This window comes from Phoenix dactylifera, chromosome 6 (assembly GCF_009389715.1).
Source record: "Phoenix dactylifera cultivar Barhee BC4 chromosome 6, palm_55x_up_171113_PBpolish2nd_filt_p, whole genome shotgun sequence".
In the NCBI taxonomy this organism is placed as follows: Eukaryota; Viridiplantae; Streptophyta; class Magnoliopsida; order Arecales; family Arecaceae; genus Phoenix; species Phoenix dactylifera.
The window spans coordinates 7,572,725-7,600,233 of NC_052397.1; the positions used below are offsets into that span (position 1 = coordinate 7,572,725).

Genomic DNA, 27,509 nt, shown 5'->3' on the forward strand with positions numbered 1-27,509 from the left:
AGTCAGATCATGAAGGAATGAATTGAGGGAAGTGAAAGCATGATTATTGAAAGGGGTCAATTACTCCCAGTTTTCTTCTAAGAGTACAGAATCAATCTGTGGAGTAATTGGTTATACCCCTATTTGATTTTGATGAGCTCAAAGCATTTGAGTATATTTCAAGTTGTACTAATGAATTCAATCTAGTGTTTCAGGCAAATATATGTGAATTTATCTTTAATAGCATCGAGCCTTTGTTCAAAGTCATTTGGCTAAGTATTGAACTAATTTAAGCCAAAGTCTGAAGCTCGAGTCGACTCCGGAAGAGTACGAGTCAACTCTAAGTGTTTCAGAGGTTCTGGCACGAGCTCGAGTCGACTTCGGTACACTACGAGTCGACTTCGACTGAGAACAGACAGAAGGACAGAAAGATAAATTTCAGACCCTGTCACCGAGTCGACTCCAACGGTTTTGAGTCGACTCCGATGCTTACCGAGTCGACTTCCGACGGTTCCAAGTCGACTCCAATGAGTAACAGACAGAAGAATAGAGAAGTGTTTTCTGGACCCTGTTACCGAGTCGACTCCAGAAGAATTCGAGTCGACTCCTAAACAAGCAAGAGTCGACTCTCAGAGGAAAGCAGACTGAAAGGCAGAAAATCAAACAAAGTGACTCTGTGAACGAGTCGACTCCGAAAATACGAGAGTCGACCCCAAATCAGCCGAGTCGACTCTAAGATGATCCGAGTCGACTCCAAGGCAGTTCAACTCCAAAGACAGAGGATCAGTTTTTCGGGCTCTGAGAGCCGAGTCGACTCGAGAAAGAAATGCAGAAAATTAGATCTCTGAAACCCTGAGAACGAGTCGTCTCCAGAGGGCCGAGTCATCTCCGGATACTGGCGAGTCGACTCCAGAACGGGACAGCACTTTAATTCAAATCCCGAACAGCGGGCGAGTCGTCTCCAGTAAAGCATGAGTCGACTCCAGATCGAGCGAGTCGACTCCGACCCCAACGGATACATTGTCAGGAGTTGCAGACTGTGCAGAACGGCCACAAATTAGTGTCTAACGGCTAGTTTTCAAAAAGGACTGCTTAAATAGCCAGAGTGAACAGTAGTAGACACCAAGAGAGTCACTCCATCTGAGCATTAAGTGTTTTCCGTCTACCAAGAGTCTATTGAGAGAAAAGACAAGCAAAAGAAGGAAGAACCGTATTCAATACATAACTAGAAGTCTTCCCTTCGCATTCAAGGCTCTTCCTCTGACATTAGATCTTCAGTGCATTCAAAGAGGAGACTTAGAGTTCGAGAAGCCCCTTCTTCCTCTTCCAAAATCTGTTTGAGGGCTTCAACTCTACTCTTTTCATATTGTTTAATATTTGCTTGTTAAGAAGCCTTTCTTGTAACTTTTCCCAAACTATTTTCTTACTTGATTCAATTAGGAGATTGAATCAAGGGTTGTAAGGTTTGTTGGTGAGCCGAAGTTAAAACCAACAGTGTAAGGGTTCGATTGTGATCCCGGAAAAACAATCGGATGGTTCTAGTCGGTGAGCCTGTGAAAACCGACCGAGTTCGTTGTGATCTCGCGAAAACAACAAGTTTGGTTATGAACTTATAAAACAACCGACTGTAATCCGGGAGATTATAGTGAACTCCCAAGTGAAGCTTGGGGAGTGGACGTAGGAGCAAGGGTTAGCTTCGAACCACTATAAATTGGTTTGTGTTTGTATTGGTTGCTGTTTTTTCTCTCTCTCTCTTCATTCACTTCATCTAGTAACTTAACTAATTTGCTTGCAATAGATTTAGTTAATTACTAATTATAGTTTTTAATTGGTCGAGAATTAATCCAAACCCAATTCACCCCCCCTCTTGGGTTGTCTTCTTGGGCAACACAATCTTCACTTAAGGTTTTTGTAAAGATGTTGGCTAATTGATCAACGGTGCACACAAAATCGAGTGATATGTCTCCATTTGAGACATGATCCCTTGAAAAGTGATGTATTTCAATATGTTTAGTACTTGAGTGTTGAACTGGATTCTTAGATAAATTTATAGCACTAGTATTATCACAATTAATGGGTATTTTTGTTTGCTTAATCCCATAATCTTCTAATTGTTGTTTGATCCATAAGATTTGAGTACAACAACTTCCGGCTGCAACATATTCGGCTTCCACCATTGATAATGCAACCGAATTTTGCTTCTTGCTAAACTATTAAATTAAGTTTTCATCTAAAAGTTGACATGTGCCACTAGTGCTTTTTTTATATCTAATTTACATCATGCAAAGTCAGCATCTGTGAATCCTATTAATTTCAAACTAGAGTCTTTTGAGTACCATAACCCTATATGCTGAGTTCGAACTAGATATTTAAAAATTTTTTTAACTGCAAGTAGGTGACTCTTTTGGATTTGATTGAAATCTGGCACACATGCATACACTAAACATAATATCTGGTCTACTTGCGGTAAGATACAAAAGAAATCCAATCATACCCCTATAGAGCTTTTGATCTACACTCTTGCCTGCCTCATCCTTGTCTAATTTGCATGACGAGCCCATGGGTGTGCCTATGGACTTATTGATCTCCAAACCAAATTTTTTGAGCATTCCTTTGATATATTTGGCTTGATTAATAAAGATTCCATCCTTTAGTTGTTTGAGTTGTAATCCAAGGAAGAAATTCAGTTCATCCATCATACTCATTTCAAATTCACTTTGCATTAAATTCGCAAATTTTTGATATAAATTATTGTTGGTAGCTCCAAATATAATGTCATCTACGTAAATTTGAACTATCAACATATCCTTATCTTTTCTTTTCAGAAATAAAGTCGTATCAATATGTCCTCTAGTGAATTTGTTTTCCAATAAAAATTTACTTAATCTATCATACCAGGCTCTTGGTGCCTGTTTTAGACCATAAAGTGCCTTATTAAGTTTAAATACATGATTAGAGTACATGTGATCTTCAAATTCTGTAGGTTGTTCTACATATACTTCTTCAGTTATATATCCATTTAGAAAGGTACTTTTGACATCCATTTGATATAATTTGAAGTCCATAGAAGTGGCAAAGGCAAGCAATAACCTGATGGCCTCTAATCTAGCTACTGGAGCAAAGGTTTCATCAAAGTCTATTCCTTCTTCTTGGTTATACCTCTTCGCTACGAGCCTAGCCTTGTTTTTATAACAACTCCATTTTTATCTAACTTGTTTCTAAAGACCCATTTTGTACCTATTACGGGGTAATTTTCAGATCTTTTAATTAGTTCCCAAACATTATTTCTTGTAAATTGGTTTAGTTCTTCTTGCATTGCATTTACCCAATTTGCATCTTCTTCTGCTTCTTTTAGAGTCTTTGGTTCAATTTGAGAGACAAAGGCTAAGTAGTTATTTGCATTTCTAAGAGATGCCCTTATCTTAATTTGATGTGCTGGATAACCTATAATTAGTTCTTTAGGATGGCTAGCTACATATCTCCACTTCTTAGGTAGATTATGATCTAGTTCTTCAACTACTTCATTCTCAACTTGTTCATCATCTTCTTTATTGTTGGAATTGGATGAATCTTCAAAAGTCATTCCTCTAATCTCATTTTTCAGAATTTCTGTGTCATCTTGAGGTTCATCCATCCTAAGTGAATGACTAAAATACTCATCAAAAACTATATATACTGATTCCTCAACAACAAGTGTTCTTTTATTAAATACCCTATAGGCTTTGCTAGTTGATGAGTATCCTGGACATATTCCATCATCTGATTTTGTATCAAACTTTCCTAGATTGTTTTGATCATTATTGTGTATGTAGCATATACAACCAAACTCATGAAAGTGACTAATGTTTGGTCTTTTGCCTTTCTAAAGCTCATAGAGAGTTCTCTTAAGAATTGGTCTGATAGAAACTCTGTTTAGAATATAGCATGCTGTATTTACTGCTTCAGCCCACAAGTACCTTGGAAGATTTTCCTCACATAGCATGGTACGAGCCATATCTACTAGAATTCTATTTTTTCTTTCTACTATCCCATTTTGTTGAGATGTCCTAGGTGCTGAGAAGGTGTGGTTAATTCCATTTTCATCACGAAATTCCTCAAAAAGATAATTTTCGAATTCAGTCCCATGATCACTCCTTATTGAGATAATGGTGGTTATCTTTTCATTTAAAACTTTCTTATAGAATTTTAGAAAGATTGAAAAAGTTTTATCTTTATGTGCTAGAAATATTACCCATGCATACCTAGTGAAGTCATCCACTATTACAAAACCATACTTCTTTCCTCCTAAGATAGTGATCCTAGTTGGTCCGAAAAGATCCATATGAAGCAATTCTAAGGGCCTAGATGTTGACACATCATTTTTAGATTTGAAGGAACTTCTTGTCTGTTTTCCTAGTTGACAAGCCCTACATACTCTATCTCTCTCAAAGTTCATCTTAGTTATCCCCTTAACTAGTTCCTTATTAATCAATTTGGAGATTAAGTCTATACTTGCATGCCCTAGTTTACGATGCCATGACCAACTAATTTCATTATCTTTTGCGTTTGTGACTACTAGGCATTGACTACTTACAAGATCATCTAAGTTTATCATATAGACATTTGCATGCCTATGTCCTACAAAGATAGTGTTGTTTGTTGAATCAGATACAGTGCATAATAAGGCTTCAAAGGTGACTTTGAAACCTTTATCACACAATTGATTAATGCTTATAAGATTGTGCTTTAATCCATTTACATACAACACATTATCTATAAATGTAGAAGAGATCTGAATTTTACCAATACCAATAATTTGACCTTGGCTATTATCATCGAAGGTTACTACTCCTTTTGACTCGAGGGTGACGAATTGATCTTTGTCCTCGGTCATGTGTCTTGAGCAGCCACTATCGAGGTACCAATTCCTTTTAGCTTGGTTGGCCGCAAGACATACCTGTATGAGAATCAAAAGACTTTAGGTACCCAAGTCTTCTTGGATCCTTCATGGTTAGTGTGAGTGAATCCTTTTGGAACCCAAATTTTCTTTATGTTGCTTTTCTTTGATATTTATCTATAGTTGTACACATAAGATTTATGTCCAGGTTTACCACAACAGAAGCATATAGGTTCATTAGATTCAACCTTTGTTGCTTTGATAAAAAATTTTTTTAAAAGTTTTTGTTCCTTTTTAGGCCTAAATCCTAGCCCAGCTTTGTTAAAAACAGCTCTTTGACTATTTAGAACTATATCTAGTTTTTCAGAGCTGCAAGTGAACTTATCCAACTTATACTTATCTACTTCCTTTTTAAGGTTTTGGTTCTCATTTAGCAGCTCTTTAATTTGTTTGACTTTCTCCTGCTTTTCAGATTTCAGCAGTTGCATTTCATTGGTCAAGGATTGTTTTTCTTCATTGTATTTTTCAGATAATTCATTTAGAGTTTTGTTTTCAGTTCTTAACTCCTTATTTTTCATACCAAGTTTTTTATAATTATTAACTAACTCATTAAAGGCATCATACAATTCATCGAAAGTGAAACTAGGTGATGCATTAGTACTTACCTCATTATCTTGAGCCATAAGGCAAATGTTGGCTACTTCTTGGGGTTCTTCTTGAGATGAGGATTCATCGCTATCTCCCTATTTTGCAACAAATATCTTCTTCTTTTTCTTCAGCTGTTTCTTCAAGAGCGGACAGTCTAGCCTAAAATGTCCAGGTCTCTTACACTTATAGCACACTAAGAAATCTTTCCCTTTCTTCTTATCCTTTTCTACCTCACCTTTTGTTATAGGATACCTTTTGAGGTTCATCTTCCTTCTCCTCATGAATTTACTGAATTTTTTTGCGAGGAGGGCAATATCATCATCCTCATTCTCATCTTCTCCTTCATCACTACTCTCATTACATTCCTTATGGGTAGAAGCCTTCAGTGCTATTCCTTTTCTCTTCCGATCCTCATCCTCAAGGTGTTGGATCATAGTGAGTTCATGAGTCATCAATGATCCGAGAAGCTCTTCTAAAGAAAGGATGCGGAGGTCCTTGGCTTCTTGTATTGCCGTCACTTTGGCCTCCCAAGAGCGTGGTAGTGAATGAAGAATCTTCCTAACAAGATCATTGTTAGAGTACACTTTTCCAAGGCTCTTCAGTCCATTAATAATATCAATAAATCTAGTAAATATGGAAGTAATATTTCCAGATGGCTCCATTTTAAACAATTTATATTTATGCACTAGCATGTTAATTTTTGACTCTTTAACTTGATTTGTGCCTTCATGAGTAATTTCAAGTCTATCCCAAATCTCCTTAATGGAGTTACATGTTGATACTCTATTAAATTGATTTGCATCTAAGGCACAATAAAGCACATTTATAGCCTTGGCATTTAGTTGTGCTTTTTTCTTATCTTTTTAATCCCAGTCCTTTTCGAGTTTGGGAGTTACTATGTTGTCAACAATGTGTATGAATGTGAAGCCCATTGACAATAATGCTCCAAACATCATAGTCTTGAGCTTGAACGAATATTCTCATTTTTGCCTTCTAATAGATATAGTTTATTCCATTAAATAGGGGTGGCCTATTGGTTGACCGTCCCTCACTTGAGGTTAATCCGAATTGGGTTGCCATTAAATCTTTTACTCAAGAAGAGACTTAGATAACAGTCACTATCAAAGAGCACCTGCTCTGATACCACTTGTGGCCCAGCAAGCAGCCCAAGAGGGGGGAGGGGTGAATTGGGTTGTAATTAAAATATGAAATTTTTATCTTATGATTAATCTAAAGTGATAGTCTGGAATGTTAGAGGAATGAAGACAATGAGACAATGGAAAGCAAAGTACAAAGATACAAGATTTATAGTGGTTCAGAGCTACCCTTGCTCCTACGTCCGCTCCCCAAGTTTCACTTGAGATTTTTACTATAATCCTAGAATTACAACACGGTTGTTTTACAAGCTCACAACCAAACTTGTTGTTTTACCGGCTCACAAACAATCCGGTTGGTTTTTACAAAGGATTCCCAACTACAACCTTAGACCTCCTGAATCAATCCCTTGATTGAATCAAACACCCAAATATGAAATGAATGTATGAATACAAGCTTCCAAAAAGCAGATAAAATAATCTTAATAAGAACAGGGAAAAGAAGCTTCTCATATAATTTTTGCCGATTGAGATGCTGCCTCTTTTCTTTTGGATCCTCTTCCGAGTCAGTTGGCAATAGAGGATCTTTCTATTTTGGCTCTGGTGCAGAGAAAGGGTGGGTTCTCGTTGAAGAGTTGCTTTTTTCTGATTTTCCCTTTGAATTACCTTTGAGCTCTAGTTTTAAATGATTTGCTTGAACTTTTTGTTTTGATTTTTCATTCTTGTTACTGTGTCCAGAACGGGTCTTCTTATATCTTCATTTTGAAAAACTAGCCGTTAGACTGAGAAGAGTAGCTATTCTATTGCGCCTGGCACTTCTGACAAAAAGTCCGTTGAAGCTGGAGTCGTCTCGCCTGTCCAGGAGTCGGCTCTACTGAAGTGGGAGATGTCTTGTATAATTCTGGAGTCGACTCTGGCTCGAAATCCCGCTGACAGGTTATCGGTCGATTTTTGTTGGAGTCAGCTCGTGCGGTTCAGGAATCGTCTTGCGTCCTGGTCCGCCGAAAAAGAGTTCTCTGCCTTTGTCTGAGAGAGACATCTCGTAGTAGTTAGGAGGCGAGTCGCGCTTCGTCCGACAGATAGGAGACGACCCGCGCTTGACTCGAGTCGACTCGTGCTTTGCGACCTGAAGTACATGTTTCTGTCTGTCTGAGAGAGGCGTCTCATAGTTGTTGAGAGTCGTCTCGCGCTTCATCCGAAAGATGGGAGACGGCTCGCGCTCGACTTGAGTCGACTCGCGCTTTGCGATCCGAAATACATGTTTCTGTCTGTCTGAGAGAGTCAACTCGCGCTTTATGGAGACGGCTCGAGGTTGTGCCAGTATGCCATTCTTGTGCCGGAGTCGACTCGTACTTCCTGGGAGTCGACTTTAGTTTTGGAAAATGCTTGAATGGTTCCAACACTTGAGTTTCAGAACCATGAACCATTTCCTAAGATTTTCTTTTGAAGTTAAAGCATTGTTACCCTAAAAATACTTGTTTAAAATTGTTAGACCAACAAGAAATGCACTCAAAATGTTTTGGCACATCAAAACCGAGTAGGGGAATAATCAATTACTCAGCACAGGTCGAAGGGGGTTTTGCCGGTAGGGACTCGGAACGTAGTTCTATAGGTCCAGAGCACATTGTAGAGATCTTTGACCCATTGCCCTTTGGACCTATCGAGTCTAGCTTTCAGCCCCTGGAGGATAGTCCGATTTGTCACCTCTGTTTCTCCGTTGGTTTAAGGATGTGCGACCGAGGTGAAGCGATGGTCGATGCCAACTTGGAGCAAAATTTTCTGAAGCGGGCGTTGTCAAACTGTCGGCCGTTGTCGGATATGAGGACATGGGGGAGCCTAAACCTGCAGATTATCGATTTTCAGATGAAGTCTCGCATCTTTAGCTCGGTGATTCGGGCCACTAGCTCGGCCTCGACCCATTTGGTGAAGTAATAGATGGAGACAATAAGAAATTTTTTTTGTCCGGTGGCTTGGGGAAAAGGTCTCAAGATGTTGATTTCCCATTGGGCAAACGGCCAAGGGGCACTGATTGAGGTCAGCGGGACTGAGGGTCGACGCTGAATGTTGGCATTCTGCTGGCATCGGTCGCACTTTTGGATGAAGTCTACTGCGTTTTTATCGAGTGCGGGCCAATAATATCCCTAACGTAGGATTTTATGGGCTTAGTCCCTACCTCCTAGGTGGTTCCCGCAGATCCCCTCATGTACCTCTGGTATGGCGTAGTCCGCTTCTGAGGGACGAAGGCATTTGAGGAGGGAAGACGTGAAGGATCTGCGATAGAGCTTGCTTTCATACAGGAGGTATCAGAAGGCCTAGCGTTTAATTCGGCGGGCTTCGAGCTCATCATCAGGGAGGACTTCATTCTGCAAGTAATTAACGAATGCGTCTATCCAGCTCGGCTCGGTTTCAACGCAGAGAACTGGTTTGGGCTCCTCGATGCTCGATGCTTGAAGGTACTCAAGCGTCGTAGTCTTCGGAAGCTCGCTCATGCGAAAATTTTCCAGCTTCGATAACTGGTCCGCCCTCGCATTCTCTGCTCTGGGGATGTGCTGGATGTCGAAGGCGCTTAATGTGGAGGTGATATCTCGCACCTTTTGGATGTATTTCTGCATTGACGGCTTCCTTGCCTCAAAATCTCCCAAAACCTGGCTCACGACCGGTTGGAAGTCGCTGAAGACCTTCAAGCTTTTGACCTCGACCTCTTTTGCCAATTTGAGCCCGGCAATGAGCGCCTCGTATTCTGCTTCGTTGTTAGAGGCAGGAAACTCAAAGCGTAGGGCTTGTTCTACGACCACTCCATCTTGGCTAGTAAGAATGAGGCCTGCACCGCTACCCCCCGAGGTTGAGGAGCCGTCCACATGTAGAACCCATGGTTGCCCTGGGGCCTTCTCTTTTGATGTGAGCTTGGGCTCGGGGTCATCTGGTAAGGTGCACTCTACTATGAAGTCAGCGAACACTTGTGCCTTGATTGCCAGCCTCGGGCAGTACTCGAGGTCAAATTTCTCGAGCTCGACCGCCCACTTTGCGATTCTTCCCGTGCGATCCGACCGTTGCGGAACTTGCTTTATAGGTTGGTCGGTCAATATGGCCACTATATGAGCCTGAAAGTATGGACGGAGCATTCGAGCTAAGATGAGCAATGCGTAGACCGTCTTCTCTAGCTTGGAGTACCGGATCTCTGCATCCCGTAGAACTCGGTTGGTGTAGTATATCGATCTTTGAGATTTGTCTTCTTCTCGAACCAGGATCGAGCTGCCTGCTACCGGGGATACAACCAGGTACAGGTATAGAAGCTCGCCCTACTGAGGTTTCGTGAGCAATGGAGGAGAAGCGAGATGGCGTCTAAGCCTTTCAAAGGCTTGTTGGCATTCTTTGGTCCACACTAAGTTTTTCGGTCATTGAGAATCTTAAAGAACGGAAGGCATCGTTCTGCTGACTTCGAGACAAACCTCCCTAAGGCCGCGATTCGCCCGTCGAGCTGTTGTACTTCTTTGACCGTCCTCGGTGGCATCATCTCTTGTAGTGCTCGAATCTTTTCTGAATTCGCTTCAATCCCATATTGAGTGACCACGAAACCGAGGAATTTGTCCGAGATGACTCCGAAGGCACACTTTGTGGGGTTGAGCTTCATCTGGTACCTTCTGAGGGTGGAGAATGCCTCGTCGAGGTCGGTTATGTGGTGCTCGGCCATCTGGCTTTTTACCAACATGTCGTCTACATAGACCTCCATGTTCCAACCTATCTGGTCCTTGAAAATCTTGCTGACCAGTCTCTGATAGATAGCCCCGGCATTTTTTAACCCGAATGGCATCACCTTGTAATAGTAGAGGCCTTTGTCAGTGATGAAGGCCGCCTTCTTCTCATCCTCGAACGTCATCCGGATCTGGTTGTATCTCGAGAAGACATCCATGAAGGTCAGCAGCTGGTGTCCCGAGGTAGAATCGACGAGCTGATCGATCTAAGAGAGGAAAAAGCTGTTTTTCGGACAAGCTTTGTTTAGATCGTGTAGTCCACGCACATACGCCATTTGTCATTAGCTTTCTTTACGAGGACCAAGTTGGCGAGCCACTCTGGGTAGAAAACTTCTTGAATGAAACTGGCCTCGAGGAGTTCGTCGACCTCCTCGGCCGCTGTCTGTTGTCGTTCTAGCGCGAAGCTTCGTTTTTTCTACCTCACGGGCTTGTAGTTTGACTTGACCTGAAATCCGTGAACCATGACCTCGAGATCGATCCTAGGCATATCAGTAGGTGACTAGGCAAATACGTCTGTGTTGGACTAGAGAAACTCGATCAAGCGATCTCGCTCGTGAGGGCTCAAGCTGGAGCCGATCTGTACAGTCTGCTCTGGGTGATCTTCTCTCAAAGGGATTTGAAGGAGAAGCTCGCCAGGCTCTGCCCGTTGCTTGTTAAGCTCGTCGCGTACCTCTAGAGTTTTGGTGGGCAATGCTTGGGCCGAGGATTGAGCAGATGCTTCAGTTGGTTGTTCTGCCCGACCTGGCGTTCCAATTGGTTGCTTTGCTTTGAGAGTCGCCATGTAGCACTGTTGGGCCGCTGCTTGATCTCCGCGAACTTCGCCGACCCCCTGTTCGGTGGGAAATCGTACCAGCAGGTGACAGGTCGAGGCTACGGCTTGGAGAGCGTTGAGTTCTAGTCGGCCGAGGATAGCGTTGTAGGCCGAAGGCGTACGAACTACCAGAAAGTCCGTCCTCACAGTACTTTCTCTAAGGACGAGCCTGACTGTGATAGGTAAGTTCACTATGCCTTCAACTGGGACTGAATCTTCGGTGAATCCGACCAGCGGAGTATTCATTCTTCGGAGCTGGCTCTCCGTCATTCCCATTTTTTGGAAAGCATCATGAAATAACACGTTCACTGAGCTTCCATTATCAACCAAAATGCGTTTTACATCAAATTTATTTACAACCAGAGAGATGACCATAGCATCACAAAAAAAAATATTTTCTTCGCTCATTCGGCTTTATGGGGAGTCTCAACTCCTTTCAGGTCTTCATCCGAGAACGAGATGGCCTCTGTCGTGCGTTGACGCTTTGGAGGGGCTTTCTTCTGTGTAAGCTCTTCTGCCGAGCTTCCCTTGATAGAGCCCATTTCTATGACATTGATGGTACCGGCAATGGATCTGTTGTCATTTTGATTTTCAGGCGGTGCGGCATTCTCCGCTGGTGCTCTTTCGTCTCGCCGGTTCCGTATGAACCGGTTGAGTATTTTACGGCGAATGAGCACTTCAATCTCATCTTGGAGTCGGAAGCACTCCTCGGTGTTGTGACCATCGGTGGAAGCGACAATACTTCCTAGAGCGTTGCCGAGCTTCTGAGTTCCGCATTGGTGGCGGCGGTTGGAGATAGCCTCAGCCTTCTATCTCCATGAGAATCTCGGACCGAGTAGTAGTGAGGAGAGTATAGTTTTCGTACCTCCTTGATAGTGTTCTCTGCCAAGGTGGTGATCTCGATCGGGGCAGCAGTCTCGGATGAGGCAGACTCCTCAATCGAGGCAGGTTCTTCTCGCGGCGAGGTGATTGACTTCTTGGGCGGCCACGCTCCTCGCGATGTCTTTTTTTGCCCCTTTGAGGGCTACTCGGCGGCGTCTCGCCGAGAAGCCATGGCTTCTTCAGCCTTTACATATTTTCGAGCTCGGGCTAGCATCTCCGTAAAGTCGGCAGAAAATTTTTCTCGAGGGAGAAGAGGAACTTGTAAGATCGAGCTTCCATCTTTAATGCCGACATGGCAATTGATTGATCGAGCTCGCGAACCTCCCAAGTGGCGGCAGTGAAACGGTCATTGTAGTCTTTCAGAAATTCTCCTTCCTTTTGCTTGAGGTCGAGAAGAGAATCCGACGTTCGCCGCTGGCATCGGCTGGCGGCAAAATTGGTCGCAAACTGTCTGCCAAACTGCTCGAAGGAGAGCACGGTACTCGGCTTGAGCCTGGAGAACCAAAGTCGAGCCATTCCTTGAAGGGTTGCAGGGAAAGCCTTGCACAGTAGAGCCTCCGACGTTCTCCAGATGATCCAGGGGATCGGTGATCCCGTTGTAGGATTCTATCTGGGGCATTTTGAATCTTGGTGAGACCGGCTCGTCCTCAATTAGGCAGAAGAAGGGCGACCTGGTAGTAAACTCGGGGTCGCCCTCACGCCTGATTCTTTGGTCCCGAAGGCGCCTCGATTCGCCGCTCGAGCTCTTCAACCTTCTTGTCGAGTTCTCCGCTTTGGAAGATCGCCACGGTGGTCTGTTCCGGTTCTGACTGACCCGGGGTCGATTCAGCTTCCAAAGGCTGTGGTCTTTTATCTTGGTTCTTCCTTAGTGGCTCCCTCCAGAAAGACACCCGGGTTGAACCTTGGTGACAACGTCGTTCTCCATTGTTGACCCTTGAAGAGTCATGGGGATCTCAGCCTTGGAACACAGGTCCGTCTGGAAGGAGCGCCGATCAGATATGAACCTGCGGCGGCGGCATAGGAGGGGCCTCCACGTGCTGCATGCCTTGGACTTCTGCTGCTAGTGCCTGAACTTGCTATACCAGCGTGTTGAATTGCTCAGGCTGGATTTGAGGAACTTGATCAACCGGAGGCCTTGGCGGCGGGTTCTGGACTGAGTGGCCAGGACTTGGCATGCGATGCCAAGAGGCATTGGAGGCTCCTCTATTCCTCAATCTCATGATCATGACTCGGTCCCTTCCTCTAGCGCCAACTGTTGCTAGAAATTGGACCCGAGGGTGACCGCGGATCGAGGAGGAGCGGCGGATGGTTGTCTCCGGTGGACCTGCAGGAAGCCTGTGGCCGGGGGTTCCGGCGTAAGCCCTCCGATGTTTAAGTCAGAGAGGGGCTTTTAATGGAGAGAAGTAAAGTATGGATGTATTTTTTGGCCGGAGGGGAAGAAGAAAGTCCCCTACCTAGAGCTCTCCCCCCTTTTATAGGAGGGGGTGTAGTGATTACCTGTGATCGGACGTAAACGGCCCGAGATTTCGGGCTAGCTGGCGATCCGTTGAGATCGTGTGTATTCAAATGTTGACAGCCGTTGAGGCAGAGATCGCATGATTTGATCCTAGATAAGGACTTGATTTTCGGTGGTGTGGGGAGGTCTGCTTCTCCCTTTGACTGGATCTTCCTTGGTCTTGAGGTCGATCCGGCTTAACTCTACCGGGATCATGCCTGCCAAGGTCATGCGGAGATCGAGGACGTGAGCTCTGGGGTCGTCGATGCCGAGACAGAGCGCTCTGAAGTCGGGCACTCTGAGAGTATGCTTGTTGTCGTCACGTTCGTCATCAAGTGTCGGCGATTTGTCCATGTGCTTTGAACGATCCATTTTTCCCCCAACAGGTTATATACTTCCTTTCCAATTTTATTCATCGTAATTTCAATACTGAGCATTCCTATGAAAGATATTTTTTACTATGATTTCAAACACTGAGCATTTCTATGCAGAATATTCTCACTGATATTAACCCAGATTAAAGATTCCAACGAATATGTTATATGATCATTGTTGGAGCATTGTTCCAACATATATTAATGCTAAAAGATGACTGGTTTCCACAAAAAGAAATAAGAAATTTTGTGAATGACCAAATACAATTTTAAATGAGAACAAGCCTTCTTGCTTTGGCACAATGAAGAGATAAGAGAGATCTTATGCATTTTACAGTGGTGAGTTAAGAAGAAACCCACATATATGAATTTGGTTTGATTAGCACAAGTCCAATTAAACTTACCCCTGCAGACTTGTAGGGGAATTGTATGAACACGGCATGCATTAAGGCCTAAAAAGGATTAGAAATATAGCTGCTCCAGAAAACTTGAGTTGATAAATAAGGCAATAGCCAAATGTTTCTAATCAACAAAAAACTTTTTATAGGCTATACCAGTGCATCTGTTGGAAGATAGCAATATTCTAGATTAGCAAGTAAAAATTTTTAGAATGAAACTACTAGAAGATATCATAGCAGATATGACTTCAGTTGGAAAGGAAAATTCTTCAACCTAATTGGTTAGGAAAAACAAGACACCTCACTGGAGTATTCTACCTTGTTTTCAAATGAAGGGTACTTTCAACCGAAAGGTGACAAGTTTACAGGCAAAATGTCATGTTATCATAAAGTAATTTGAGGTAGAATAGCTCAATAGTCATCCATAAAGTCACGGCTGGATCTTTTATCTCATCATCTTAACTATTACAAATCTAAATAGGACAGTTCTATTCCTTTGAAAGAGGTTGCCAAAATAATAATACTGATGTTACATCTAGTCTGTGCATGAGCATTTATGACCACAGAATTTTGCCAGAATGAACTAGTAGCAGTTGACTTTGCTCATTTGATTATCACACGTCTTGCTGGTTTGACCTAACATCCTATGAAGGTCAGTAACACTTTCTTTAATTGGACTTCTTATGTAACTACCAATCAAGCATCATTCTTACAATATTAATTTCTCCTGGTCATTACATCCAAACAGCTCCTAGTAATCCTCAAAACAAAGGCAAATTCATATACATAGTTTTATCAAAGCATGATTAACTAATCTAAACAACTAATTATTTATCAACACTAATCAAAAACAACCCTGCACTTCACAAATATCCATCAACTAATAAAGCTTAGTAACTGTAACAACTCAGGAACTTCCTCAAAAAGGCTAGCCGGAAGGTATTATTTGGGTTCTTTGATCTTATATAAGTACCCAAGATCTACCCAGTAATAACCGATGTGAGACTAAACACGCGTCCGAATGAGTCCTCACATACTTTCCCCATTTAAGCCCTGGCGTCCTCATCAGGCTAAAAATTCAAATTCATTCAAATCTAATCACAAGCACCACGATTAGCCTGCGGTCAGCCTCAATGAATTTGTGCTGCAGTTCCCCAGTCCACATAAGTTATGGGTCGAATCCACTCTGATATTATTTGTAACAACTTAGGGGCTCATCCAAAAAGGTTAGTCTAAAGCTATTATTTGGGTTTTTTGATCTTCTATAAGTATCCAAGATCGGCCCAGCGAATAACCAGTGTGGAACTAAACACACGCCCGCACGGGTCTCCACAGTAACATTATTAAAATACAAAGACTGCTTAATGCTTAAATATTAATCATTACTACGTCACTCTATCAAACCTAAAATATTTTTTTTTGAGAAAGAACAAGTCTGAAATGTTAACAAAAAAAAAATGCTTAATAAATACTTAGTTTTAAATTCTTTAAGATCTTTTAAAGCTCTCCCAACTTGCCAAACTTTATTATATGTCACTCTCAAACCCAATACCTTACTCAGTGACTTGTATTGCCATTTTTTAAGATCTGTCTTAATGTTGTCTTTTGGACTACCTGAAATGGTTTTCTTTTTGTTTTTTTTTAGGCTGAGCTGAAGGGATTAAAATAACAAATCATTAAGAAGCAAACCGGTTGCCAAATTTTGTTATACTTAATGTGTTTTTAACTTTCTTTTTTCTTTTGCAAACGCTTGCAACATATTATCATTTGTACCTACGACCTCCTTAGTCCTGATGGATGTATAGTTTTCTTTTCCCTCTGAGTTTCAGGTCCAATGATCAAAGGTACAAATCAAGTGCTTGCTCTCAATGAGAACTCTCTTTCTCACTAGAGATCCTACACCGGTCCACCCTATACAGTAACAAAAATCAACCCCGTTTTCCACAATAACCAGCTTAAATTTCTCGCCACACTCACAAAGCTATTTGCACCACTATTCCACATCTTGTCCTCCTAACCAAAACTCTACATCTAGAGTCAAGAAAATCAGAAAGTTAACAACTCCACGCATGCATCTAACCTTGAGCAAATCCTGAACATAATCTTTCTTTCAACTCTACCTTGAGCTCGAGAACTCGTAGAGCCTGCCGGTTGACGAGAAAATGATGAGGGCGACCTCGGCGTCGCAGAGGATCGAGAGCTCCTCCGCCTTCTTCAGCAGTCCCCTCCTCCTCTTGGAAAACATCACCTGCCTCGCCGCCTTGTTGTCTACCTTCCTTATCTGGATCTTCTCCCTCACCATGGATCCTAAAATGCACCAAGACTTTAAAATAATAATAATAATAATAATAACAATTAAAAAAAAGAGTAAAAGAAAAAAGAATAATAGCAGGAAGAAGAAGTAACGGAAGAGCACAAAAATAAATGGTGCTTTTTAGGGAAAAAAGAGCGCCAGGTTTCCAAATTAAGCCATGAATCAGAAACCCAGGATTTCCTCGGGGGAAGAAGAAAAGCAAATAATAAAAAAAAAGAGAGCAAGAGAGAGAAAGAAACCCACCAAACTAAGGTGGGTTAAGGCCGCGAGAGGAGGGGAGTTTTTGCTGAGACGGGACTTCTACGGAAAGCCAGGGCCAATAAAAAGGAGAGAAGAAGAGGAGGAGAGGGGGGGCGCGGAAGAGAATGGAAGACCCCTCTTTTATGGTAAAAATATACACCACCTCTCCTTTCCTTTCTTGCTTCCTTCCTTCTCCCCGTTACTGCTGCAACCGCGACCGCCTGTCCGAATTAATGGTGGGTACGATGGCTAGTATTTCTTTCAGCATAAAAGAAACCCTTCTATGTGACGGATGATATGAAAAATAAGTGTTAGATTGGTCTTCCTTTACTTTGTGTTTTTTTTTTCGTGGTGCCCCGTTTTGGAGGTTCCTTCTCAGCTGTTGCGAACCATCTACGTTGCTCTAAGAAACTAGAAGGTTTTGTACGCGCATACGATGGCTTTATTTCTTGACACTACTCTATTTCCTTGATCGATCGGTGTCCAAAGATGGTGAGATTTTTTGGTGTCCAAAGATGGTGAGATTTTTTGGTGGATGCCGTGGGATGGAGGTATTTAAGAAACCAGAAGGTTTTGTACGCACATTCGATGGTTTTATTTATTTACACTACTCTATTTCTTTGATTGGTGTCCGTACGTAGTGGGGCCCAGGGACCGTGACCGGTTGTTGCGTGGTACACGTTAATCGGGGAGCTCATTGAAATCCTTTCCCTAGTTCACCAAAAAGAAAACTTTTTCCATGCGGGAGACATATTGATAGTAAAGCTGAAAATGCATCGGGTCGACGTGCAATCTCATCCAACTCGATCCGGTCTAAATTTTAAAATTTGCATGTCCGAATTGAATCCTAAAATTGAACCAAATTATTTTGTAGATCAGATCAGAATTTACTGATCAGATCCGGTCCGATCCAAATAGATTTGAAGAAAGAGAAAATAAAAAAGATTTTTTTTTCCGATCATGATAGTATGGAAAATGCCAGCCAATGATGAGTAAAAGCTTTGTACCAAAAAAATAAAAATAAAAAAAAAAGAGAAGAAAAAAAAGAAAAGGAGGAAAAGTCTTAAGGAGAGTAAGGTTCAAGCCAGAAAGGATGGCAACAAGCATAGGTTTACAGAATCCAAAGGAACCCCGGCCCGTCAGGATTCTCCCTCCATCTATTACACTGTTGATACCTCTAGTGTCTCGATAGCAGGCTCTTTTTTTTTTTTTCCGTTTTTTGGTTTTTGTTTCTAAAGGGAGAAAGTGAGGGAGCACTGGCCTAAATACGGGTCATGTGCATGTTTTCTGCAAGGGAATTGGAATTTGGAAGAAGGTCTGGGATTTTTTTTGCCCTCCACGGAGAGGCCAAGTTCCGTCCAATCAGTCATAAAGATAAAAAATAATGTGACATGAGATTTGACTTGTAGACCGACTTAGCCTGTAAGTCATGGGTCATCTGCTCTGACTGGAGGTCAATTGCAAGTCTTTCAAAATCATGGCGCACCCAGCACCTCGTAATTATCATATGACTACATTAAATTTATCCAAATCCTTTTTCAAAAGCATAAAAAAAATGGATAACATCCGGTCCGTATCTAAATCCAATCCAAATCCGGTCTAAATTTGGATTCGACTCGAATCCGACTCGAAATCGGATCCGACTCGAATCTGACTCAAACTTGACTCGGATCCGACTCGACCCGACCTGATCTTCAACTGAATCAGATCTGAGTCCAAAATTAGAACCCAAACAAAAAATCAGATCGAATTGGGGCCACTTAGAATCCTATCCGGCACATTTACACTCCTAATTAATAGCGGATATGCCAAAATTCTAGGCCTGCAGACCATAGCATTGGTTAGAGAAATATAATGATCTATTCAAATTTAAAATTAGCAGCTCCTTTGAGGAAAAAAAAAAAAAGGCTTTCGTAAAGGAAAAAAACGTGTGGAATTCAAAAAAAGAAGGTACGGATGTTTGAAATAGGATGATCAAGGATGATATAAATAAAAATCATAAAATAATTTCATTTAAATGTATCGTGATAATTCTATATGGCAGCAATTCTAAATTATCTCTCCAACCCAATCATGAGCTATCTGACCTTAAGATTGAGAATTCAAAATCATCCTAAAACAGTGACCTTAAGCTCAAATTTTAAGATAAATATATTTATTAATCCAGCAAAAAAAATATCACTATATCATTAATATACTATATCAATATTATATATAATTCTATATATTATATTTATAAAATATAGTATATTATAATATATTATTAATTATATTATTGTTATATTATGATTCGATAATAATGTTAAATTATAGTAGAAATATATTATGGTACTTTATATTTATATAATAAAATTCTTTAATATGTTACTTCTATTACTTTATTTTCCTAATCAAAATAAATATCAGTATTAAAAATTAATATATTATAAGTATAAATAAAAATATTTTTCTATAATAATAATTAATATATTTTTATAGAATTAATAATTTATAGGACTAATAAATATATTTTATAAAATATATTATTAATAAATATATTAATACTTTATTTATAATATATTTTATATGATTAATAAATATATTTTGATGAAATATATCAGGATAGTTTTATTATTGCATGGTTAATGATCATGGATTCTCATGAAATATCAAATAGATTACACATGAATACCTATAAATCTTTAATCACTAGAACATAGCATATCAAACATAATGATTTTAGATTATTGAGATTAAATTATTCCAATATAAGGATCATCAATGATCTAAGATCATCTGCAGATCCCATTTCGATCTCCAATGCCACCATAAGGCTATCTTGAATTGCTTCGGAGCTAAGTAGAGTGCATTTACCAATCAACATCTACTTTTTAATCAATTAAATATAAAACTAAAAAATGTTGTTTAGTTGTTGTTTACTTAATCAGCCCTCCTGCTAATATGGCAAAATGATGCAGGGAAGCATGAAAGTTGGTTTTACAAGCCCAACTGAATCTGAGAAATAGAAGCTCAGATCATGGGCTAAGCGTTGAATCCCAAAAATGGTTGTTTGCTGGTTCGAAATAGAGCAAGAAACACAGCGGTGAAGAAGATCAAACCTCTTGCATTGAACCTGGTTCGAGGATTCAGAAAACAGGGGATACAAGTGCTCAAAAAAATAGAGCTTTCATTCCTTTCAATGGCGGCTGAAAAAAATCAGAATAACAAGAAGAAGAGCACGACTCTTCTAGCAATCTTTTTATAGGATTACAAACTCACCCTAAACTTAAACAATGGGACCCAACACAAAGCAAATCCTAACTTAACAAGGACTCCTAATCCCAACTAAATTCAGACCCAAAACATGACTAAATTTAACAATTAAACAAAGACTCTAAACCGGCTTGATTAAACCAGAATTCAGAAGCAAACTAATCTGATTCGACTCTCCTGGAGCGTGGGATTAATCTCTCCTTGAGTGAGATTGATCCAAACACCCCCACAGAGAAGAGGAATCAAGGCTTCAGGGCTGCAATGTCCTCGCTCAACTCCCCTATTCCATGGCTCTATTCCGTGGAAGGAACCAGTCCTGCATCAGTCTCCTCCACTTGGGAACAACTCGCCCTCAAGTTCATGTTTGGATATAGCTGCTCTTCAAGGTCATGGTACTCATGAATATCAGCAACATTAAAAGTCTTCAAAATCTCCATATCATCCGGTAGATCAATTACATATGCATTGTTATTGACCTTCTTCAAAATCTTGTACAGACCATACTTCCTTGGCTTCCATTTGCTATAAGTTTCTACTGGAAATCTCTCCTTGCGCAGAAAAACCATCACCATGTCTCCTTCTCGAAACTCCTTGTGCCTCCGATGTTTGTCCACCTTTGCCTTGTACTTAACATTCACGTCCTCTAGGCGCTTCTTCACTTCCAATTGTATAGTTTGCATTTTTTCTGCCTGATTTTCTGCTGCCACACTTTTTCAGGAAATTTCGGTAGACGCGCTAAATCCAAAGCATGCTTTGGTGCCTTTGAATAGACAATGGAGAATGGCAATCTTCCAATTCCACTATGAACAGCATTGTCGTAAGCGAACTCAGCTTGGGCCAAGGCATGATCCTAATGCTTTGGGTTGCTTCCACAGATACAACGAATCAAATTACCAAGTGTTCTATTAATCACTTCCGTCTACCCATCAGTCTAAGGATGTGCGTGCTGCTAAATTTTAGTGAAGTGTCGAACATTCGCCATAAAGTAAGCCAAAAATGACTTAAAAATTTAGAATCTTGATCTGATGTTATGGATTGTAGTACTCCATGCAAACGAACAAACTCTCAAAAGAACAACCTTGCAATGTGGTATGTATCTGATGTCTTTTTGCAAGGGATGAAATGCGCCATTTTGGAGAACCTGTCCACAACTACAAAGACTGAATCTACACCTCTTTGGGTTCGGGGAAGCCCCAACACAAAGTCCATCGGCAGATCCTCCCAAATAGCATTCGGCACAGGTAAAATCATGTAGAGACCAGTGTTTTGCGACTGCCCCTTCGCTATTTGACAAATATAGCACCTCTGAATAAATTTCTCAATATCTTCACAGCTACAACCAATGATATCTTTCCATAAGACTGGCAATGGTCTTGTCCCGACCCATATGTCTACTAAGACCACCACCATAAAGGTCTCTAATCAGCTTCTCTCGCAACGATGATCTAAAAATACATAAGAAATTTCTCCGGAACAAGTAGCCATCCTGAATGTGGAAATCTTCCATTGCTTGATGACTTGTACACTTCTCCCACGTATCCTGAAAGTCTTTATCCTCTGCATATAGCTCCTTCAAGCATTCAAATTCCACAACCTTTGTTCGCATTGCAGTCAGCAAGGCACTATGACAGCTCAGTGCATCGGCCACCCGATTCTATTGCCCAGATTGATGTTTCAACACAAAAGCAAATTTCTGCAACAAGCTCACCCAGTGGACATGCATTCGATTCAAATTGTTTTGGCTATTTATGTACTTTAAAGCTTGGTGGCCGATGTACAGGATAAACTCTTTCTGAAAAAGGTAATGCTCCCAATGCTTCAACACACGGATGATGTCATAAAATTCCAACTCATATGTCATCCACTTCTGCCGTGCCTCACTAAGTTTCTCACTGAAGTACTCCACGGGCCATCCTTCTTGGGTTAAAACAGCCCCTATGCCGATCACAGAAGCGTCACATTCCACTTCAAATAGCTTCTCAAAATTTGGTAATGCTAGTACTAGTGCAGAGGTCAGCTTCTCTTTTATCAACTCAAAACTTGCTTGCTGCTGCTCCCCCCATTGAAATCGGCACTTCTTCATGCATTCGGTGATGGGAGCGACGATGGTGCTGAAGTTTCGGATGAAACATCAATAGAATGTCGCTAACATATGAAAACTGAGAACTTGGCTAACATTTGTAGGAGTTGGCCACTCTCGTATTGCCTTCACTTTTTCCTCATCAACATGTATACCATCAGCCCCAACAACAAATCCTAGGAACACCAAGCATGTAGTAACAAAATGGCACTTCTTAAGATTAACAAACAACTGATTTTTCCGTAAAGCAAGCAAAACCGCCCACAAGTATTCCTTATGCTCAATTTCATTGAGACTATAGATCAAAATATCATCAAAGTAGACGATGACGAATTTTTCAATAAATGATTTTAGTACCTGGTTCATTATCCTCATTAGGGTGCTTGGTGCATCTGATAGGCCAAAAGATATGACCATCCACTCTTACAGCCTGTCCTTCGTCTTGAACGCCATCTTTCATTCATCATCAGGACGAATCTGGATCCGATGGTAGCCGCTCCGTAGGTCAATTTTGGAGAAGACCTTTGCTCCTTCTAGCATGTCGAGCATTGATATGGAAAAATGGTATTTTACTATTATCCTGTTGATCGCACAACTGTCCACACACATGCGCCAACTTCCATCCTTTTTCAGCATCAATAGTGCAGGCACCGCGCGGGGACTCATGCTCTTCCGAATCAGCCCCTTCTTGATCAAATTTTCAACTTGTTGCTGCAGAATTTTGCTCTCCTTAGGACTCATGCAATAATGAGGTGGATTGGGGAGACTTGCACCAGGAATCAAATCAATATGGTGCTGAATATCTCGCATAGGAGGCAGCCCACTCGGTAACTCTGCAGGGGTGATATCTTTGAACTCCGTCAACAACTTCTTGAACTCCTCGGGTACCTGCTGCATGATAGGCATCTCCGACCCCTTAACAATCAGCACCATAATCTCTTCAGCCCCTTGAGATCCGCCATGAACTGCACACTAGAAACTGTAAGGAAGGACCTCCCCTCCACTTGAGAAGTTTTGGGGGTAGGCTCCTCTTTCATAGGCACCAGAAGAATTTTTCTACCTTGCCATCGGAACAAGTATGTGTTGTCTCGGCCTTTAAATATAACATCCGTATCATGCTGCCATGGACGTCCAAGTAGAACATAGCATGCATCCATATCTACCATATCGCACACCACTTCATCCTTGTAGTACCGCCCGATGGACAATGGCACCCTACATACCTTTTCTACTCTTGTTTCAGCACCTTTCTTAATCCATCCAATCTTGTAAAGAGATGGATGCCTGTCTTTAATCCCATCGCACGAACCAATGCAAAAGAAACAATATTTTTGCTGCTGCTGCTGTCAATAATCACATTACACACAGTTTTGTTGATGGTGCAATGGGGTTTCAAAATGGGGTATGGCATTGCGATTCCTCTTCATTTCTTGGGGCAAACATAATTCGTTGAACCACGAAGGAGGCCAAAACTCCCTGATCCGGCGTCGTCACCTCAGTGTCTTCATCATCGGTCCACTCCTTTTCATGCTCTTCCTCCTCATACGACATTTCTTCTCCATTCTCAGCTTCAACCACATTGATTGATCGCCACTTTGGACATTTGTTAGTCCGATGCCCAACCTCCTGACACCTGTAACATTTTATAGGCATTGGCTTCTCATAGGGATTGCTACTACCTTTTGGGGCCATTTGCGGTTTGCTGAAATTTTCGGCTCCTCTTGACGTCATCATCGGTGGTGGTTGGCTCGAGGTGGCCGCTCCGTCAACAGCCTTCTGCTTTGCTATGGTAGAGCGCAAGGAAGATGCTCGATTCATGGGCTGAAACTGATACACCTTCCATGATGTCTGCGCCTCGAGTTTTAAGGCCAAACTCGTCGCTTCAGATAGCTCCATATCGAATGTAGATCCACCTGATCCCGGATCGCCGGTTTCAATCCCCCGATGTACCTGGCCACTTGCGGATTTTTCGTTTCTGACAGATTGTTACGGGCGTTAAAACGGTTGAACTCGTACTCGATCATCATCCTGGGACCCTGTATAATGGAATTGTCAAGAGAATCTAGAGTTGGCTTAGGCCAAATTGGATCTAGAATATAATTACTTGATCATACAATGTTACAAATATGACAATTATCTTGAGGATTAATCATGATCAAGTGTATTTGGGAAGTAAGAATAAAATTGTTGCTTTGATTTTATTAAAAATAATAATAATCTGGGGTCACTAAGGAATTTTGGAGAATATTGATTAAAGTTGCGTAGCAAAAGTATGGTGGACTAAGCTATTTTAAACTGGTCAAAATATTGATTGTGTTATAGAAGACTGGGTTTTTCGATAAAGAAGACTTTTGTTAATAAAGAAAGATAAATACTGCACTAGTGCAGCTCATTATCATACTTTCTCTATTTTTTAAATTTAGAGACATGATCGCACGAGAATGGGGTGTGCATTAGATTTTTAGAAGATTTTTCAGTTATTGGCATTTTAGTTAGATTAGTTTGATTGTTTGATTTATGTTAGCATATGCAACTTTGAAAATATTGTAAGAGCTATTTGAATAAATTAATGTGTAAATAAATTTCAAGGATTTGTCATTGTTTTGATATTAACCATTATCTTGCATGCCTGTATGGTCCGCCGTACAGGCATGCAGCGTCTATCGCACTTTGGGTTCGGAGCGTGACAATTTGGGACGCCCAAATTTGGTATTAGAGTCCGTGTCTATATATAAAGTTATGAAGTAGAATGTCCTAACTTATCGATGAATCATTCAGTGTTGTCCATGTATCGATCAATGAAAAATGTATCACTATATTTATTCTATCCGGACGTATGCAACATTTAGTTTATTATGCAATCCATATATCTATTAGATAACATTTATGCATCATTAGCAGGACATCTTCATTGCTAGATGGGATGAGACCTAATACTAGTATCTATTGTTCAATCTTTGGATTTAGAGTGATTATCTTGCTTAAATTGGTCTTGTATGTAGTTTTTTTTCCTGTATATTCTAACTTGTATACTTGTTGCCGACACTGTGATTTGGAGCAAAGTATAGATATATCATACTTGATCACAGATCATCTATAGATAGTAAATAATGTCATGGCTCTCTGGAGGGAACATAAACTTACTCTACACCAAATAAGTAATGTTATAACAATATTAAATCAAAAATTATAATTATGATAGTAATCAAATTAACATATAATATCAAATTCAATTTTTTACCTGTACAACTCTAAAAAGTACAACCTTATATGAAAGAAGCATATTATTCCACTTCGTATAGTTGAGTGGACACAACTAACCTTTCTGCGCAACCAATCCCAAAAAACTTGCTAAAAGGCTTCTAGCCCTCTTGATGGGCTGCCCCAGTTCATTATATTGGATGACGATCTTTTCACCCTCATGAAGCTTTCACACATTCCTTACTTGAGTGGGTCCCCGTCTCATCCTCACTCTCCCCTGTCCATCTATGAAAATATAATAAAATAAGCATTAAAAAAATGAAGGCAAATGAATTAAAATATTTAGATTGTAATAAAAATTAATATATGATATTTCAATCAACATATTCGGCACGACTCTTGGTTAACATTTTCACCATGATATAAAATACAGTCATTTGGACAATTGTGTATCTTCTCATATCATATCCAAGATCCATTTTTTTTACTAGTTCTTGGCTTCATAAGAAGATGATGGCAAAGTAACACCTTCTGAAAATGCATCCTTTAATAATTGAAGCAGCATAGTGAAAGACTTGCAAGACCACCAATTTAAATATTTCAAATGAAATAAATGCACAAAAAAAGAAGTCTTCATAAAATTTTTACAATCCGGATATAATTCTTGATTACAATCTTTTACCAAGTTATGATACCGAGTTGTGCCATCATGAGATGAATATATAGGTTCCTCAACATGCATAAAATCAGTAAATATATGCTCATCACCTATTGCAGCTGCTTTTTATCCTCCACTAAAATCTATTAAATTTTCAATACGATGTCCAAGAGCATCTCTGAGTAAGCCCCTTATATCATCTTCTTCTATAGAATTTTTTTCCATATTACTAGATCGAAAACTAGAGGTGTGTTCTAAATAGGAGGGTTGATTACATGGAGACGACAGTATAAACTCTTTATGAAATACCCATTCATTATAACCCTTTAGAAAACCATTGCACACCAAATGTTTTTTAACAGTTTTTGGAGCGAGAGAAGAATAATTTACACATTTTTGACATGGACATAAAATCTTTCCATTCATATTAGAATTTTCAAAAGTAAATTTAATGAAATTCTAAACTCCATCCAAATATTCAGCACTAGATTTTGACTTATTTATCCATCTTTTGTCTATTTTATTAGAATACTGATTGAACTGCAACTTATCTAAAAAAGATAACCAAAATTAGAGTATGAAGGTCTAGCACTTAACCATACTATGTGCATTAAGAGATAAAGAAAAACATTTTGAAGGAAAGTAGATATCCTCTTCTTCCAGTTTGACAGAGTTGGAGTTTTACATGTAACATGCATCATTACGCTTGCTAGTGAATGCCATCTTTCATAAACACTTATAGCAAATTGATAATACTAGGAGGCCTGATGATTTTGAAGGATGAGTATTTTTTTAAACATTGCCACAAGGGCTGCAAATAGATCATGTTGACAAGAAACTGAGATATATTCTACTGAAAGAACCTAACTTTGAGTCAAACAAGGATCTATGAATCAAGTCAAAAGTGAAACTTATATTTATTAAACAAACCAGCTAAATTCCAGCTAATGGAAGAGTCAGGACCAGACATGACCTAACCAGTATATAGTTGCATCAACGTATGGTAGAGCCATACTCCATCGATTTGCCCTACAAATAGAGTACCATAATTGGTAATACTCATCTCCTGACCACATAAGCCCAACCTAATTGAAAAACTTAATAAAGACGATACAAATCTTACTACAATGTATTTACAAGGATACGAAGGGTACAACCAGATATTGGCAATGCCGTTTCTTAATGCAATGCAAGAACAACATACATTATGAAGTGTAGTTACAATGTCGGTTTTTAATACTGCGAGTTCAGCAACTGATGGTTTAGACATTGAGACGAAATTTTCCAACTCAGTTGCACTAGGTATGACATTGCATTTGACGGAATAAGGGATTGCAGCATTTTACGGATATGCATAATACCAGTCTAATATTGTAAATGACCACAAATAAAATAACAGGTGTGAAAGAGTTGAAAATAAAATGAGGCGCTGGAGAGGGGGAGGAGGAGAAACAA

At 40.4% G+C, this 27,509-nt stretch overlaps 1 protein-coding gene across 3 annotated transcripts in view; it reads right to left on the reverse strand.

Moving 5' to 3' along the window:
• Nucleotides 1-17,271, reverse strand: part of LOC103695645 (MADS-box protein JOINTLESS-like) — an 83,311-nt gene extending 66,040 nt beyond the window's left edge. The window contains exons 1-2 of one of the 3 annotated variants that reach the window (XM_039127354.1): nucleotides 17,027-17,271; nucleotides 16,430-16,616 (exon numbers count right to left, since the gene is read on the reverse strand). In XM_039127354.1, the coding sequence (XP_038983282.1) occupies nucleotides 16,430-16,611 (182 nt within the window). In that variant the 5' untranslated portion in view covers nucleotides 16,612-16,616; nucleotides 17,027-17,271. Of the gene's footprint in view, nucleotides 1-16,429; nucleotides 16,617-16,866 lie in introns of all 3 variants that reach the window. The other 2 variants (XM_039127353.1, XM_039127355.1) reach the window with 2 other exon arrangements.
• Nucleotides 17,272-27,509: the final 10,238 nt, after the last annotated feature.